At 37.4% G+C, this 19,892-nt stretch overlaps 1 protein-coding gene across 2 annotated transcripts; it reads left to right on the top strand.

Annotated features, from left to right (window-relative positions):
• Positions 1–2,956: 2,956 nt before the first annotated feature.
• On the top strand, positions 2,957–19,539 carry LOC121407988 (pachytene checkpoint protein 2 homolog). Of its 2 annotated transcripts, XM_041599276.1 has the most exons (13): positions 2,957–3,097; positions 6,796–6,996; positions 8,428–8,596; positions 9,158–9,281; positions 10,088–10,234; positions 11,172–11,244; positions 13,827–13,890; positions 14,424–14,510; positions 15,431–15,537; positions 15,855–16,008; positions 16,471–16,583; positions 17,978–18,047; positions 18,859–19,539. In XM_041599276.1, the coding sequence occupies exons 2-13, from the start codon at positions 6,803–6,805 to the stop codon at positions 18,952–18,954; spliced, it is 1,398 nt and encodes a 465-aa protein (XP_041455210.1). In that variant the 5' UTR covers positions 2,957–3,097; positions 6,796–6,802; the 3' UTR covers positions 18,955–19,539. The 2 variants fall into 2 exon arrangements, with proteins under 2 accessions (XP_041455210.1, XP_041455211.1); XM_041599277.1 differs by lacking the exon at positions 18,859–19,539 and having other exon boundaries at positions 16,471–16,587; positions 17,982–18,047.
• The last annotated feature ends 353 nt before the right edge of the window (positions 19,540–19,892 follow it).

The following is a 19,892-nucleotide window of genomic DNA, read 5'->3' on the forward strand; positions in this document are numbered from 1 at the left end:
GAATGCGAGCGTGCAGCGCTAGCTGATACGTTTTGACAATCTGACCTGAATAGGGATTTTGATAACTTTATGCACAGCCTTGGTACCCTATGTATACCTGACAAATCAAATTTGGCGAGCGCGAGCAGAAATTTAATGCTAATATTCTGACCATAAATATTTGTAAATCAAACAAAATAACATGAAAGTTCGATTACCGAGCTGAAATAATTTTTGTATATTGACTTCAAAATTTTATATTTTAAGCTCCATATTACATACAAGATATGTAATCACCTAAAAGACAATGCGAGCGCGAAGTGCGAACGAAAATTTTATATAGTGACACACAAAAAATGTAAAATTATATTCCAAGTCTTCCCCTCATCTAATATCTTATTCACTCGCCTTCCTCCTCTTATGCTTCCCCTTATTTTTTCTCCCCTCTTTTCCTTTCTTTTTTTTCTTTCCCCTTTTTCCCTTTTTTGCTCCGCCAATAGGGAGGGGGGGGGGGGGGAGACGGACCCCTCGGACCCCCCTGGACCTGCCTATGTTATCTCCAGTATATCAGTTCCAATTCAGTTGACTTTATTGTGATTTTGAACCTTGTTTTCAAAAGTAATATTGTGAACTCACAAAAGGGATAAAATGGTGGAAATAAAAATAATAATTACCCCGCGCAAAACGCGGAAGGTAAAGCGTTTTATCAATTTTAGAAGAGATTAAAGGATCCCGCACTCTAAAAACAAGAAATGTTAACTTAACATTTGAAAGGTTGGAGGAGTGACATTTACCACTTTAAATGTTTCTACCCAACACTTAAAATGTTGGATTCAGCTTTATACAAGGTTGGATGTAACACTTGGAAAAGGTTGTCACTCCTCCAACCTTTTAAATGTTGATTTAACATTCGAATTTTTAGAGTGCGCGCGGGGAAAAGGGTATTCTCCAAGCCGTATTACCTTGGAAAGATCAGATTTGATTACATTAAGCGACAGTGCGTATCTTTAACTCGCAAAACAGACTGCCGGGAGGAATATATTCCTCCCCGAGCAGATCAGCAATAAAAGTTTCAAAGGGCGGCCATTTCATTAAATGCAGATATCTACCCCCATTGACTTTAATTCAATTGATTTTCTAAGATTATTAAATCTTATTACAAGGAAAATAGAGCGAAAATGAAACTTCTGTGAATTATCGTTGATGTAATTTCTTTGACTCATTCTATGAAATGCTTTATTTTGAATGATTAAGAAACTTAAGTGTCATTCAAAATTTCAAACTGAGGGCTCAAAACATGATAAAGAGATGGATGTGATGGAATGAAATGACATAAAGTTTTATACAATTTGATAGAAGTAGTTACTTTTTTTATTGATCAATACGATACAAATTTATACCTTCCTCTTTGCCCAAAACTATGACTTTCTATAAAAGCGGGAGATGTGGACTCTGTTTGGGTGACAGCAGGCATTGATTTTACCCGCCCGGGGCCAACAATTTGAAAAAAAAAATCATTCGGCCTAACAACTCTAATTCCATGCCCTAATGTACACATTTGAACTTCAATTATAATGGCAAGAAAAACACATCTATCCTATAGCCGAGGTACGTGAAAAACGGGTTTAGAGAAACGGCGAGGGAAAAAGGAGGACTGCGATATATGTTGTAATTTACCGCGCGCCCGTACGGATCGAAGCAAAGTTACAAAATTTACATACTTAAATTAGAGCGAGGGTAAAGTCGTTTAGTTAAGGTACTCTTTTGAGAAAAAATAAAACAAAAGAAAAACTCACAAATCTTCCCTTTTCTCCCTTCGCTTAATTTTCCTTATTTCGCCTCTCTTTCTCACTTTTTTTATACGCGGGGGGGGGGGGGGCCGGGGGGCGACCGTCGTCCCATGCACCGCCCCTGGCTACGCGCCTCGCTGGAATAGAAGGGGAAATCAAGCGAGATGAGATTATGGAGATGTCTCTATCTCACTTACCAGCCTCACAATCCGAGTCTCTTAATTTCTTGATTTTTCGTGGGCGAGTCAATTAAGAAGATTTTCTGTCCCAAATTGCATACGAAACTTGACCAGCATGCAGTGTCCCAGCGCACTGCATGCACAGGCATTTCGTCTTTCAGTGGCGTACCCGGTGGGTCACGGCAAAGCCCCCCCCCCCCAAACTAAAGAAGGTCATACATAATGCTCACATATTCGTTGTCAAACTGATGATTTGTTTTATGAAAGTCATATATCCTCTTATTTCCGGATTTATCATTATTTTTTTATATGGACAATTCATGTACAAACTGAGATGACATCATCTAGAGTCCACCTGTTGAATGTTGAATGTTTATACCGTTTAAGCCCTGCATATAACTGCAAGCATATGCTTGTTTTCACAAAAATAATGATCAACTTTAATGACTTTTTCATGAATTTGTTAACATTATGCCCTGTGCACTTAACTCTATATTTATCTGGATGTAATTATTTTCAACCCAGAGTACCACTTTGAATGATCCATTTCTGAGAAGACAATTGAGTCTTGATCGAATGAATATTTTCTTCAGTAGATCTCAATTCAATAATAAATTTCTTTCCTGACACCCGTCCCATTGAAATAAGCTAGCGCCGCCCCTGCAAATGTAGATCATCATAATTTTTTATTTCTTGCTTTGGAAAAGTGAGTTATATGTGTTCACCCCCCCCCCAAAAAAAAAAAAAACGTAATAAGGAAGGGTGCGGGGTACACAGATTTTATAGAAAATAAAAAGATTATAAATTCATTTTGTAAATGACTAATTTAATACTGATTTAGAGATTAAATGCCGTTCCATTACCCTTTATGCTCTGTACCTTTGTGGTGGCTAGTTGTCATTGATTTTTTTATATCAGATTTTAAATTTGATAATGTCAATTAAATAACAATAATAAAAATGCTTCTGTCAATAAATTCTCTACTAAAAATCGACGAATTGCGGACACCATACCTGACAAAATTTGCGGTTTCTTTGAATTTTTCGAAAAATAGCTCCTGGGATTTCTCACGCAAAATTTTCTACTAAAATCTGTAATTTGCACGTGTGGTTTAAAACGACCGAACTCCAAGAAGTGAAGAAATTAAGGGTAAATAATGAAACAATTTAAATATTGTAAAATACTTAGAAAGAGGGAGAGAGAGAGAAAGACCATAGCCTACTACCGGTACCATACCGGTGCGGTAGCGTGAATGTGACTGACGATGACGTGAGTGGATGTTGTGGTGTCGTGCAGGGCCAGGCGGCTGCGGCAGGGGCGGGCAATTGCAGGGTGCTACTGGTAATCTCGGCAAGATCGCGATCGCTTGCAAGGCTTGTTGCCATGTTGGGTATCGGGTCGGGGACTCGGGGTAGCGTAATTATTTTTCCCACGCAGTTCCGGATAGCCTTGAGGAATTCATGATGATATTTTTTAAATATTTTGAATATACCTCTTAATGTTGTAAGTTAGACTTAGAGCAATTACGGGATCGGAGTTCGGTCCGGAAGTTTTGCTCCTAAAATCGGAATCGGTTCGGATATCGGATCGGAAGATATTCAAAAACAAAAAAATACATTAAAATTTGTATGTGGCCGGCGCGTGGACAAATGCGGCACGCTACACTGATGGCAGAATTTGTTTTGATCTCCGACAAAAGCGGAGGAAGAAGATGATGAGTTGTTTTGATCTCCCTACATAATCGGAGGAAGGAAAATAAGATAATGACATTCCAGCGCGCGACACTACCGCCGATCAACGATAGGCCTCTTCTCTATAACATCGTGGTGATGGCGGAGTCCGTCGTGAACTTTTAGAGGCCGCATTACTTACCGAAAAAGACGCACTATTATCCAAAGTTGTTTACGATGATATTCACCTTCTCTACAACATCGTAGTGATGGCGGAGGTAATCGTAATAATTTCAAAAAGGTCGCATGACCTCCCGAAAAAGACGCATTATTATCAAGAGTTGTTTACCGTGATATTCACCTTCTCTACAACATCGTAGTGATGGCGGAGGTAATCGTAAACTCTTAAAGGTCGCATGACCTCCCGAAAAAGACGCATTATTATCCAGAGTGGTTAACCATGATATTCACCTTCTCTGCAACATCGTAGTGATGGCGGAGGTAATCATAATCTCATAAAGGTCGCATGACCTCCCGAAAAAGACGCATTATTATCAAGAGTTGTTTACCGTGATAATCACCTTCTCTACAACATCGTAGTGATGGCGGAGGTAATCATAAACTCTTAAAGGTCGCATGACCTCCCAAAAAGGACGCATTATTATCCAGAGTTGTTTACCATGATATTCACCTTCTCTACAACATCGTAGTGATGGCGGAGGTAATCTAAACTCTTAAAGGTCGCATGACCTCCCGAAAAAGACGCATTATTATCCAGAGTGGTTAACCATGATATTCACCTTCTCTACAACATCGTAGTGATGGCGGAGGTAATCATAATCTCATAAAGGTCGCATGACCTCCCGAAAAAGACGCATTATTATCCAGAGTGGTTAACCATGATATTCACCTTCTCTACAACATCGTAGTGATGGCGGAGGTAATCGTAAACTCTGAAAGGTCGCATGACCTTCCGAAAAAGACGCATTATTACCCAGAGTTGGTTACCATGATATTCACCTTCTCTACAACATCGTATGGCGGAGGTAATCGTAAACTCTGAAAGGTCGCATGACCTCCCGAAAAAGACGCATTATTACCCAGAGTTGTTTACCATGATTTTCACCTTCTCTACAACATCGTAGTGATAGCGGAGGTAATCGTAAACTCTTAGAGGACGTATAGTCAGATAGTCGTAAATATTACCGCGCATGTCAGCGTGTTCAACTAAATCTTATTTGCCTCCGCTTAAGATCAAAACATATCGTCTTTTCGCTGTTTTTCTTCCTCCATTCTTGTCGGAGATCAAAACAAATTATCACCAATTATCATCATCATCGTTTTGTTCTTCCCCGATTATGTAGGAGATCTAAACAAATCATAATCTTCTTCTCCACCTGCCTTTCCGCTAATATCGGAGATAAAAACAAATCATAATTTTCTTCCCCTTTATCTTCTTTTCCTCCCACCGCTTTTGTCTGAGATCACAACAAATCACCAGCGCATTTTGACGGCAAACATGTCGCCACGTGTTTTTTTTTTGTCTTGTTATGTTTTGGTTTTTCCGATCCGATTTTTTCCCCACTGGTCAAAAATCGGAGTTCGGAAAAATGTAGAAAAAAGGGGAAAATCGGATCGGATCGGGAATTGGAATAAAAATCGGTTACAGCATTAATACCTCTTCATCGTGAAGCCTAACCCAGGAAACTCCCGCACGCTATGCGGGCGGTAGACCAAAAGCTTCGGTCTCTGTTTTGTTGGTTGTTCAGCTGAACTCCGTTGGCTTCACTCACCAAATACAGAGACCGAAGTTCTAGCGCGATCTGTACAGGGGACTCAATGGCCATATGTTTATGTACTTAAGATCGGATAAAACGGGGAAGTGAATTTGCGCGACAGCCGAGGTAAGTCACTGTTTTTGTTCCTTTCAACTTCATTTTTCTCCGTTTTTTGGCAATTAATGCAAAGAGGGAATATAAATTTGCATTTTGGTCGCGTTAATTTTCAAAATTTTTATTCATTAAAGACAAAAATTGAAGAGCCCCGACAAGGGGGATTTTGCATTGCAAGTCCCCTAATGGTGGCTGCACGATAGCGAGCCGTCTGTGTACGAGGAGAAATAAAAAAAAAATGTTAAAAAACTCCTCGAAACAGACGGCTGCCAGCTGTCTATGCGGGCGGGAGCCCAGGACCTTACGTGTTGACCATACTCACCTGACTAGCGTGAAGTTTGGTCAAAATAATTCTCCGAATAAATAGTTAAAACAGAAATCAAGCACTTACCATGATTATTTAGATGAAGGTCTAACGAGTGGCAGTTTCCTGACATCTGGGCACAAACTGGAACCTTAAAGAAAAACGAAAAGTTCTCTCCTACCCCAGTCTCGATCGGCCATTTTGTTACGATTCATAACATCTTTTGTTAATTTGGGTGGCTGTCACAAGAGGAACTCTCCCTTTTTACTGAGGTTCATTGAACTGAAAGAATTTATTTTGGGTAGATTCTAGATCTAGACATAGACAAACAAATAGGCTTATTTCTGTCAGGGATATGCTCCGCTGAGACTTTGTCTGGTTCCGCGGCATCCCCTCTGTCAATAGACTGATCACGGCCATTGGGCTCGTAATGGTGGAGCAAACAACCGTCTCTTAACTACAGTTTCTATGGAGAAAGGGTGCGCTTTTGCACCCTTCTCGATTACTCCTAAATTTTGCTTTATGACTGAGGAAAAAAAGAAGAAATAATAAATATAAATTTATATCAAATACAATCAGCCTACCACCTTTCTGAAAGATATGCCGGAAAATAGCAAATTTTGATGACAAACGAATCGGGATCAGCCAGGTTCTTCTTTGATAGCTCGATTGCCGTCAGTGCAGCTACAGCTGAGCGTACGAACGTGCCAGCCAATCCGCTGGCATGTCTGTACGCTCAGCTGTAGCTGATGGCGATTGAAGAGGAACCTAGATGATTACGGCATTGCAGTTTAGACTAGTTAAAGATTTCTCAGATTTTAACACTATTTATATCCAGTATTATGTTGATGGATGTTTGGTTTTTTTTCAGATGTGTGCCATAATCAATCAGATAGTAGTAGGAGTAAAATCATATTAATTTTTGTCATATTGTAATCATCATTATAATCCTAAAAATTATATTTTTATTCTCATTCACAGATCATAGATGGCAGGGGCAGTAGAGAATAACAATGGTTATTTACATGGCAGAAACCAAATGAATGGATCTGTTCACATTCCAGCTCAAAGCGTGCCTGGGAACATTGGAGCACTGTACAATATCCAGGGATTGGAAGAGGCCCTGCCAGAATGGGAAGAAGGCTTTACAGTTTATGTTGAGGTTTTACAGCATTCAAACAGGTATATGTGGTGAACTCATTTTCACAAGATCAAATCCAAATGGTTCATTAATAATGATAATGTTACAAAACAATTATAGCATATAGGGCCCTTCATATTGGCTTTTCTAAGTGCGCTATTTCTGTTTAACTTGAAACTTGGTAACAAAATGAAATGGGCATAATGATACTAAAAATCATTTAAAATAAGGAATTATGAAACAATAATGAAAGTCAGAGTTCGTGTGCACCTCCGATTGACTAACTGCTTGTTCATTATTGCCTTGGTTCCAAAAGAATCAAAGCATGTTTTTTAAAGTATTCCTTAATTTGACTAAGTAAATATATTCTTAGTTAATTGTTTTTCGTCTGTTTTCTTCATAAATGTATTGAGAGTTACTACGCAATATTTTCTTTAATATTGCACTCTGTTTGATATTCAGTTAGCTGTCTGCATGTTTATAATTGTGATCAATGCAAGTAGCAGTCAGTGATGCTGACATCACAATAGTTTTTGTCAGTTTCCTTAGGGTTAATTTTATTTTACGCTCGCTGCTAACATTATAAGACTAATGGGGTGTTGCAACTTGCAAGAAACTTACGATCAATTGCAAGTCTGTATTTGTTCCTGAAATCAAGCATATGCCGTGCAATTAATTGCAAATTTGCGATTGATTGCTAATCTGCTCCATGAAACAAGGAGTGAATCTGATTTGCTACAGTTGAAATTGATCTAGCAATTGTAAAATTGCAGTAGAATATTTACAATTGATTGCAAATATTTCCTTGCAACACACCCTTAGTAAAATAGCCTACTGTGCCAGCATTTATTTTTCGTGCATAATGATATGATATTGGCTGTTCTTTCATGGTATATATGCATTGCATTAGCATTACATTCAGTTGCCTGAGTATTTCAAGCAGAATACAAGATTTTTGATTCACTAAACTAGGGGCCTACACTAAACTCAAAGACAGCCAATACTATGATAAATACATTAGATTTCCATTATTATAATGAACAATCCTATAACCAACTTGATTTTCGACTTTTTTACAGTTAATAGTTTCCCCAACTCTGAAGTTTGATTGTGTATGACTGATTTCGTACTCATTACATTTTTTTTAATTGAGGGTGAAGCAGATTAAATCCACTTCTTGAATAAAATTAGTGAGAAAATGCATTATAATTCACCAAAAGGGTTTACACTCTTAAGGATGGGTGTTCAGTCAGAATTTGTATCATATGTACTACAGTCGTATAATATTACACATGCATTGCAGGGAGAAGTTAAAACACATGGATACTTACACTCACCCTCCAGCCCTTTTGTCAAATGGAAACTGCATTCATATCCAAACAATGATCATACATTCACACGGAATAATATAACAAAATGTTGCATTATTTTGAAATCATTCATTTGTCATTAATTCTGCTATATTTCGCTAGCACTGCAAAGACCGAGACCATATCTGAGCATGTAGTGTGCCTTCTACACAAGCTGGGCACGACGGTGGGAGACATCAAGCTGACGTCGTTCGAGGACCGTTTCCTTGCTCAGCATGTCATCTCAGTGGCCGTTTGTGATACAGAGCTGCAGAGTGGTTACAAGAAAACGGTAGAATTTCAATTAATACAGAATGCATTGGGATGGGTTAAAGGCTTGTAATCTTCAGCTTTCACTGGGGGTGGATTATTGTTTGCCGACTCCAAAATTTTAAGAAATAAACATGAAAATAATTGCGGTATTCATCATTTCTAAGGTGGAATACATCAGGACCTCTGTTCTATCTTCTTTTACTTCATCTTTGGGCATTTTCTGTCAGGGAAAGTTAGATATTCATCTATGAGATAAGAGACTCTGAATACTTTTTTTTAATGGCACTCACAAATGTTTGTAGTGACTATTTAAATGAATAATAAGCAGTCAGAAATGTGTGGATGTGTAAGTTTGGTGCGAAAGGAGGAAATTTTTAACCGTGTATGTGGTTAACTTACTAATGATAGGACGATGCATAATCCTGCTCTATCAGAGACTTTGCCTATTTAAGATTAATTGGATCAATAGCAACTCTATGTAAGACAAGCATCCTACATGCATATTGCATTTTGATTGACTTCAAGAAGATTCAACCCCTTATGAATATTATCGATTGCCCCTCCTCTCTTCTCATGGCAGCTGATAGATTTCACCAAGTCCAAGCTGAAAGTGAGTGTGTTCCAACTGAACGAAGAAGGACCCGCTGCAGAGGAACTAGAGGATGAAGACCTTGCTGCAGCCAGTCACTGGCTTCTCCCTGCAGGTATAACCAAAATCATGCAAACAACCCTTGAGGCTTGTTCAGGAGAGAGTTCCCTGAAGCAAATAGTCCAGTGTATTACACTGACAGCTGTTAAAAGCTACTGAAATATTGTATCTGATTAGATCAGATAAATTAGTCGGAGTAAATCATTGAGTATTTGCTTCATGAAACACTCCCCTGATTTCCAACAGAGGTTAGAGGTCTGCGATGGTTTCAGGAATTCATTAATAAGGGGGCTCGGAAAGGGATGGATTCTTCATAATGTTAGAGAATCAAAGAATAGAGTTGATCATCTGAAAAGAGGAAGTACTTTTCATAAAACGAAAGTGCTCAGTGTTGTTAGATTTTTAATATTTTGATATATAATTGATTGATTTATTCTTATTCATCATTTCAATTTCATTTTCAAAAATTAGTTCTGTGCTGATTTGCTTCTAGAAGATGCATTTGAGCAAATATCTGCTTGAAAACAACTGAATCAGTAAATATTTAAAGGTGCATTCAATCTGGCCAATATCACCAACATTTATGCTGCTTGTGGGCTTTTCATTTATTTAAGTAGAAAAATGCAAATCCACACTATGACAATTCAGTTTTGTGGGAGAGTTTTATTCTTACAATTTATTTCTGGAAAAGAGGGAAAAGATTCCTCAAGCTAAACATAAGTTTCCAAAATGCTATTTCATCCAAGAATAATTGTCCAGTTTGTTATGTCAATCTGTTGTCATTTGAAAATACGAATCTCTATGAAATAAAACCGACTGTATAATGTAGATAATATATGCAAATGATAATTCTTTGTACAGCGGAGATCGAAGGCATGTGGGAGACTCTTATTTTTGACAGTTCAGTGAAGTTACAGCTCCTCAACTATGCATCTACGACACTCCTCTTCTCTGACGCTAAGGTGGATGCAAACATCATCTCTTGGAACAGGGTCGTTCTCTTACATGGTATGTAATAGCTCTGGGCAGAGCAGTCAATTATTAGGATTTTGCAAGGGAAAAGTCACACTAAATATGATTTTTTTCTGTAGAAATATTATTTTTGAAACTTGTAAGAGTGATGATTTCTGGTATGTTTTTCAAAATTTCAAAGAAATAGAAGATATTAGGCCTGAAAATAGGATAACAAGAAGTAAGGAATAGGATTTTTTCACAATTAAGGCAGGCAGCTCTGCTCTCGGTCCTGTATAAGAGAATGTTGCAATTGATTCAAATCAAATATTGAGATTGATATCTTATTGTGCAGATAAGAGATATGAATTTAGATAACTCCCAATTTGAATGTGAATTGAATCTATCACAACTGAGGCTTTTCAGGCTTTAAAACAACATGTATACAAGTTGATTCCAAGTACTGATTATCATCTTCCCATGCACTATTGTATTTCTTTAACTCTAAGATTCCACATTAATTTGTACTTACCGGTAAAAATAGCAAATTTTCTTTTTTAATCCTTAAGATAATACAAAAAAAATCCTTTGCTTGTTGTGAATGGCTTGAAATCAATCCACAGGAATATTGTATTTTAACAAAACTTGCACTGTTGAAAGTGAAGAGAAAATCAAATATTACAATTGTATTGTTAAAAAGTGCAATTTTAAGAAAATGTGTCCATGGCACATTAATGGTTAAATCCATTCTGATCCATGAAATGTTAAAAAGTGCTTCACAATTCACTTCAGTCAGCACATGTTGGCCCTTCAATTGTGATAACATTTTAAAAGAGACCAATTGACCAAAGTTCATTTACCAAATAAGAGCTTCTTGGGCTGATCTTGAACATGTAGATCTGCAGATATCTCTTTATTTTTCTTGATCATGCCATTTGCTGTATTTTGTAAAACTGTTACCAATTTACTATTCTTTCTTTGAAACTAATTGTAGGTCCTCCAGGCACAGGGAAGACGTCACTATGCAAAGCATTAGCACAGAAACTCTGTATACGCTTATCAGACAGGTCAGTCAAATTATTTCCTATCTACACGTGCATGACTTCCTTAGGAATCATAGCCTATGACCTAGGCGGAGGCTGCAGCTTTGTCTTTGTCTTCACAAGTCTGATGCTGTCATGCAAAACGTCAACAATACATCTGATGCAGACGACTATGAACCGTGGTTCAGCCAGCCACCGCCTATATACTCCGGTCATCCGATAGTTGCTATTTTCTTTTTATCAACGAACGTCCACTGGAATTCTTTGTTACAATAAATCAGCATTGAATCCTGGTTGATTATAAGAAAACAACTAACGCAAGGCTAGAGTGTATAGGCTGTGGCTGGTTCGTAGTCATCTGCATCACATGTATTGCAAGTGAGCTATTTCCCTGCATGACTAAAAAAAAAAAAAAAAATCAATTGTCATCACTCTCAAATTAACATCAAACATTTGAATTGAGGCAAACTGTCATTGAGTAATTAATAGGAATTGAGGACAGCTTATTGTGATAAAACTGTCTAAACATATGAGCATTTGACCACTTGGCAATAGAAAAGATATCTTGAAGCATTTAAGCGTTGTGCGAAGGCTGATGAAACAGCTGCTCTGTGATATCGAATATAGATGTGACCAGTCAAACATGATGTATCTTTCATCCATCTAGACGTTACACTTTTTTTATACTTTTGGAGGAGTTTGTGGAAGTCTGTACTCATTATTTTTCAATCCTAAAATGGGCAGTAAGTGTCACAAACTGAAGTATAGATGACGTAACACAAATTTTCTTATATGAATATGAATTAAATTTAACATTCTGGTTAATCAACCAATGTTTTGGAAGATGATTTCTTTTGTAGCTCTTTCGAGAAGAATACTGCACAATTATTCAATATAGGAGAAGAAATATCTAAACACAATAATGTCTGAACCCACTGGGCGAAAACAGGAGCCATGATCAATGACAGAAGTTTTTTACTTAACTGCATTAGGGTTAACTGATCGTTGCTCAGTAAAGACTTCATGTAGATCAAAACATATGCAACACATCCCACATACTACTGTAACTAGACTTAGGTAATAATAATATCAATAATGATAACTCTTGTTTACCCAGGGTAGCCACTCTCAGCTCCCAGCAAGCCCTGCATAACATAATATGTTATTAATACCCTTCTACATTCTCATACGTTGATCGCCTGACAAGAAAGCAGAAGGTCCCATTTTCAAAATTCTTTGGTATGACTCGTCTGGGGATGGAACCCATGACCTCCCGTTCATGTGGCGGGTGTTCTACCACTGAGCCACCATGTGGACTTTCATTAGATATCCCTTTCATTAGATGAATGACGGGAGGGTGTTGACCCACTTAATGCATCTCATCGGGGGAACAGCCAAAGATAAAGCAGATCTGGAGGAATTATTCGTGGAATTAGCTTTGCCTGTAGGATGTTCATGGGTATCAAGGAAGTTAACTACCTCAACTATAGTCGGTGAACTGAACATGGATCAATTTTTGTTTACCACACCAATCACGCCATTGATTCCATGCAGATTGGTATTGTTTAGACGTTCCTTGTCTCCAGGACCTGGCGTGTAGGTTGACAGCTGATTCTGATTAGCATGTTGTATTCCAAATTCTATTGAGAGTATCCAAGCAGCTAGATGCACACTTGGTTTTTGGTGGTTGTTTGGGTGTAGACAGTTTATCGCGAGAAGAAGGGGTGGGGCAAACAGCATTTGAAGGGGAGAAGGGAATCAAGTTTTCACTCTCCACATTGGTGCTACTACGTTGGCCAATCTCATTTGGTCTGCTTGAAGTTGGAGGAAGATTCTAGGGAGAAGACAAATGGCTGGGAACATGTAGGGAGAAATGAACTCCCAAGAAATGGAAAAAACATCGATAATAATTGCACATTGAAAATCATACTTCCAAGATTCATAATTTGGAAGTTGTTTGTATGCATATGAATGCTTTCTCTGTCCTCACTCTTTCATAGCCATGGGAGGAAAATGCTCAATTGAATTTTAAATTGCTTCAAAAATTATTTTGTGTGAAGCACTGCCTTAGCCCCTGGAATATGCTAACCCTCTGAAGACTTGTACTTGAAATGTTATGTAATAGAATTATGATCTTCTATCATTGCTGCATTGTTCTAGTTTAACAGTTCAAAAGATTATATATGAAACATTGAACAACATTGAATCAGAAAAATAAATGCCTTTAAAAGTTTCAAAATTTGCCAATTTGCATGGAATAAATGTGATATTGACATTCCCGTGGCATTGCCAATTTATAAGATTTTTTTAATGATACCTACATAGATTACATCTAAGTTCATCTCGAAGTCAAAATATCATATTGCATGTTTTATTGATTGTGAAATCAGGCAAGATTTATGGTTCGCGAACCACATGTTATAAGTTTAATGATGATTTTCTATTAACATATTTTTTTAGAATTCTGTTGAATATACTGGTTAAATAGAAACAAGCACTCTTTGTTTAGATTCCCCCCCCCAAAAAAAAAAAAACACTTAAATTTTCAACAAGACTACCTTGGAAACAATACTTTTTGGATTTTATTCATGTGTTTTCTAATACAGATACAAATATGGACAACTCATTGAAATCAACAGCCATAGCTTATTCTCAAGATGGTTTTCTGAAGTAGGTACCACCCATCAACATTATGTTTATTAACAGTGTTTGATATTCATATACTTACACTATTGTAGACAGAACATTTTTGATAGCCCAACCCATAATATTCTTTGTAATATGAATGAGAATGCCCAAAGCGGAAAGAAGTGGAAGGAGGGAGTGTCCTGAGGATGATGATGATGGTAATGTTTGGTATTATTGCATCACAAAACATAACAAGAACATTTTAACCACTCTGCCAATACAAATAAGTCAAAAGACAATATTCTTCAATATATTGTGTGAAATCTAAAATATGTTTTAAAGTCATGTGAGATAGCTATTCAAGTTTTTGTTAAGATACAAATGAATTCATTTCATCAGCTACAAGACATTTCTCTTTATCATCCAATGAGCTTTGCTTTTACTCTTTGTTTCTCATTCCAACTTGCTGAACTACTAACACTATGAAACAGCTTTAGATAGGATAGTAATTTGAACTGTATTTGACCCTGAAACATCTTTCAATACATGGAAACATTACTTTTTTTCTATTTCAGAGTGGTAAACTTGTGATGAAGATGTTTGCTAAGATTCAGGAGCTTGTAGCAGATACAGACTCACTTGTCTGTATTCTGATAGATGAGGTGAGAGCTTTACAGGATTGATCTTAATCTAAATGAGAGAAATAGCACTGGCCTATTGACTGATATAGAATCATGCTTAAGTGCAAGCACTCACATTTTATTTAGCATGTAACAGAGCTGCCAACTATTAGGAAAAATAATTATTACTGTTTTCTTGTCAAATTATGCCATTATGCTTTTGAGGGCAAATACCGTATGTTAACATTTAATATCTTTATATGCCTACTAGTAATACATTGGGCAGTGGCAAACTCATCTGTAGGTGACCATTGATGCTCATTATTCGCATGATCTTGTATCTTTGTTTATATTGCCCTGAATGCTATCATCACATGCTTAAATACTGACTTGATCTTGCCGAGATGATTCTGAATCTAAGCCTTAAAAGAAAGAGAAGAGGGTTTATTTCTTTACCTCTCCAAAGAAATTTATAATACCGTGTGGTGCGTATGAAATTAGGACTTTTATGTCAAAATCATGACTTTTGAGCTTCTGGATTACTATTTACTTTCAAAGGTTGGCAGCTCTGGTGTAATCTGATTGATGGATACGTGATAGTGTGCATCCTGTGGGCATGATATGACCAATGCGAGGATGTGTTATATACTGCACGCATTTTGGAATTTGAGTGCGACTCTAAATCACACTTTATTAGTTTAGTAAACAAAATGCTGTGAAAGATGGGATCTAGACTTAAGCTCGAGCTGCCTTTCAGCACTTGATTCATTCATAAAATAGTTCATTCACATTACCCATTCATGTCACCTGGGTTGAGTGCATCACAATGCAGATAAATGTCTTGCTAAAAAAAACAAGACGCAGTGACTTGGATTAGAACCCAAGACTCTGTTTGAAATACTAGGAACTGTAAATAACCAGATTAATTTGAGTTTATGATAGAATGCTTACTTTGTGGATAGGTTGAAAGTCTGACATCTGCAAGGAAGAGTGCATTGGCAGGTACTGAACCATCGGATGCTATCAGGGTTGTCAACGCTCTCCTTACACAGATTGACATCATCAAGAGGTAATATATCTTTGAGTTACATGGGTGTTAGCTTTCTAGTGAATCATTAATTTACTGGCCCCAGACTTTGTGGAAAGCATTAAATTAATCTGTAGTAGATACCTCTTTTGGGAAAGCAAACCTTGTCTACCAGCGAGAAATCATTGGGCCAGGCCTGATTATCCTGAGGCAACTGTGAGGCCAGGGAAAGCACATTGTAGACATGGAAAAGGAAGAGATTGTTAGGTTCACTAGCCTTTTCTGTAATATGGTAATATGTTACTCCAGAGTATATTGATTCAAGATTCATCAGCATTCATGGTTTTGTTGTTTTCCAGGAATCCAAACGTTTTAATCCTGACAACGTCCAACATCACCGAGGCAATAGATCTTGCATTCATAGACAGAGCTGACATCAAGCAGTACATCGGACCTCCTTCAGCGCGAGCCATCTTCATGATCTTCACATCCTGTCTAACAGAGCTTATGAAGGTAATGCTACAGTCTTATCGAATAAACAAAACAAAAAATCTCCTAGAAAACTAATATACTTGTAGCATTTTCAACAGATTTGTTTGAAAATACATTTAGTGATATATGTTATTTTTTTCATGAATTTTTCATGTATTTCTTTATTTTCAACATATTGTTTTTTCTTCACTTTTTTGTGCCAAATTATTGCCGAACGGTTTTGAAGCATAATTATGATAAAAATGTATTAATTTCAGTCAAAGGAAGTGGAAATAATATTTATGAATAAGATGAGCAAACTTCATTTTCATTGACTTTGTACAGAAAATCACATTTTTTAGTAATTTTTGGTCTGACATGCATGTTACATAATTTCAGAAACGCTTCTATGGGCGTCCCAAATTAAGTGTCAAAACATACAAACTACAAAATTTACTTTCACTTAAGTACTGATCCAACTATCATTTACTGCCATTATTACAGAAAGGTGTCATTGGCCCATCGCAGCAAATTCTACCTTATAATACGTTAGAAGCTATGAAGTTCAAGGAAGTAGCCGTCACTGCTCCCAGTCTCTTCCTATTACAAATTTCAAAGTAAGTCATGGTAAATTTGTGCATTTCATAATACATTTGCCCTCATCGTTCATTGTCACGAGAGGCTTCTTGGTTGACCACTTTTCCTAAAGCCCAACGCACACTATGCAATCTGATGCAACGCGACATTTTAATGTGAAAGTTCCAAGAAGTAGAATATTTCATTTGAACTTTGGCATAATGTTAGGAATAATAAAATCATAATTTTGCTTTGCGGTAAGCCCAGTGGTCGGAGTAAAGTCCAAATCAGCTTCAAATCGCAGCTACTGATGACGTCATTACGATTTGGAGTTTAATTTGCCTTTATTCCTACAGGGAGGCTTGAACTAGACTGAATTTTGATTTCAGTAGTCCTACCACTATTCTGAACTCTGATCGGTAAGATTTCATTGGTTGGAATGTTCATAACAAATGTTATTACAATTTCTTTGAATTTCGACTTGCAAAGAATTGCACAGTGTGCGTCGGGCTGAAGACACAAAAGGAAGCGCAGGCAACAGAAATGAAAAAGTAAAGAAATACTGATCAGTGTTTCCCAAGCGCAGGGAAGAATAAGGATTAATCAATAGAACTGGAAGTGAGATTCCAGAAAAATTGTGTTTGATTGAAATTTGTACTTACTATGAAAGAGAAGCACTAATGCATGCTGTTGAGTACACGGTGGGTGACTAATATCTCAGGATTAACGAGGAGGAGTGACGTCTCTGTAAGGGCACAATTTGTGTGCATTTATTATTGAACAAAGGAGTTAAACTATCTATCAGCTTTTTCAATCAGAAGGTAAGAGAGGATATCGGTTAGATTTGGGAACAATCCTGAGCAAACTCACATCTGTTAACTGAAGACGATATGAACAAATGAGTTGCAAAGGAGGGCACTTCCTGTGCCTCAAAGGAATTACCCTGGCCCCAGTCAAAGAATGTATAGAATTCAAAATTCTCTTCATATATTGAAATCACTTTGTTGATTGTTACACTTCATACCTTGGAATTCTGATCTCATAGTCTCCATTCTTCTGGTATGAATCTTCTTGTAACTGAGAGATGAAGGTCATGCTTTGGGGAGCATTTCATGCAACTGACTTCACAGACTGTTGTTATGAGCTACTGAAATAATTGAATCTGATTGGCTCATGACAAATTTGTCATTGAAAATCGCTGACTGTATCATGAAACACTCCCATTGGTGATAGGGCCTTCTCAGCTGCTGCCCCTTGTTTGTGGAACCGACTCGTGGCTCAGATATGCTTCTCAAATTCCTTTGATTTTTCTTTCCTGATCCCCACAAAAGAATCAATGGTACATGGTCATGATTATCATTGGTATCACATATTAAAGGTATAGTCCTAGAATGCAAATCTCTGACGTACATGTTCAATTTTTGTTTCATTACAGAGAGAGTGTGGGTCTGAGCGGAAGAACTCTCAGGAAACTGCCATTCTTAGCACATGCCATGTACTTACAAGTAAGCAGAATCCAGCTTTATACTCTGTGGCCGGTATTCTGAACTGGGGTTTGTCAAACTCTGGTCTAAAGATTTGGTTTAATAATAGATAGCCAATTGTGACAGGTATCTCTATAAACTGTACAAATTCAATTTAACAGTTCATGTGATTCTTAGTCATTAATAACTGTCTTGGAATAATGGCTTAACTAGTTTTTTTCCCCACAATTGATGCATTAGGAAAGAGCGCAATAAACATATAAAAACATACTGATATAATTTTTGACATAATTGGCTCTCCTTAGTTTTTGGACCTTGGCCTAAGTTATACTGGAGTTTAAGAATAACATTGCTTTGACAACTCAACAAATCAGTTGCAGTTGTTATTAAGTCAATGGTGACTAGTTACATCAAGCACACCTTGCCTTCAGGAATTTGTACACTAAAATGTGTGCATAAATTTGTTATATTCGATGTTCATGAGATATTTCATTTCCATATAACGAAATGCTCAATGTCAAATATAGCGGATCTGACCAGCAGGAACCTATCAAATAACTCGGGGGGGGGGCTACTCTGCCAGTCGTATTAGGGGTAAAAAAGTGATAGTAAACAAATATACCAAGTGTTTCTTTCAAACGTATAGTGGGAATCATTCATCCTCGGAGGGACTGGCAATATAATGTTCTTATTAATTGCTAGACCGACTTCGGACAAATTATGCCCACTCCGCTTTCTCACACCTTGGTATATATGTTACATTGCAAATGATGTAAATAAGGTTATGAGCATTATGATACCTTTCTCTTTCTTTTTACCCCCTGTGTACCAGAGATCAACAGTCACGTTACCAGACTTCCTGACTGCCCTAAGAAAGATTGTCATCAAACAGTTTGAGGAGAGAGAGAGTCTCACCAAAGACACATAGCATCTCTGAAAGTCTCTTAGAGATTACCATCAAAGAACTAGAAGAGACAGGTCTCACGATATAATAGCACCTTCAAAAAGGTATTCACCAAGCAGTTCAGGATGGCTAGTGTCTCAAGATACAGATTCTTAAGGAGGACATCTTTAATCATTTAAGGATGGTTATTGTCTTAAGAATACAGAAAGGCCACTCTTACAGAAGATATCTCTATGCATTTCAAGAAGGTTATCATCTCAAGGATACAAAATAGCAGCTCTTACAGAGTTCTATTTTCTCTTCTGTTGAGTTTCTGTCTTAAAGAACTGCAGGAACCTTAAGATTTGCAGGAAAAGTGCTAGAGAGATAAAGATACCAAACACATGAGCAGTACAGGTGATGTGAAGGAATTCAAAGACAGGAAATCAGACCTCTGAATTGTTGCCATCAAGCAGCTCCAAAATAGGCTGGAGATTTACCTCAAATGACATCAGCCAATACTTACTACCATCATGCCTTCGAGGGCATTGGTCAGAAACAAAGGTTGGCATTCAGGTTTGCACTGGACCAACCGCTAAGTGGACTCCTTGTATATGTGTCCCAGTTTTTGTCTCACCTTCATAGCAGAGTGAGACTATAGGCGCCGCTTTTCCGACGGCGGCAGCGGCGTCAACATCAAATCTTAACCTGAGGTTAAGTTTTTGAAATGACATCATAACTTAGAAAGTATATGGACCTAGTTCATGAAACTTGGCCATAAGGTTAATCAAGTATTACTGAACATCCTATTAGAGTTTCATGTCACATGACCAAGGTTAAAGGTCATTTAGGGTCAATGAACTTAGACCATGTTGGGGGAATCAACATCAAAATCTTAACATGAGGTTAAGTTTTTGAAATGTCATCATAACTTAGGAAATATATGGACCTAGGTCATTAGACTTGGACATAAGGTTGATCAT

This window comes from Lytechinus variegatus, chromosome 2 (assembly GCF_018143015.1).
Source record: "Lytechinus variegatus isolate NC3 chromosome 2, Lvar_3.0, whole genome shotgun sequence".
NCBI classification, from domain to species: domain Eukaryota; kingdom Metazoa; phylum Echinodermata; class Echinoidea; order Temnopleuroida; family Toxopneustidae; genus Lytechinus; species Lytechinus variegatus.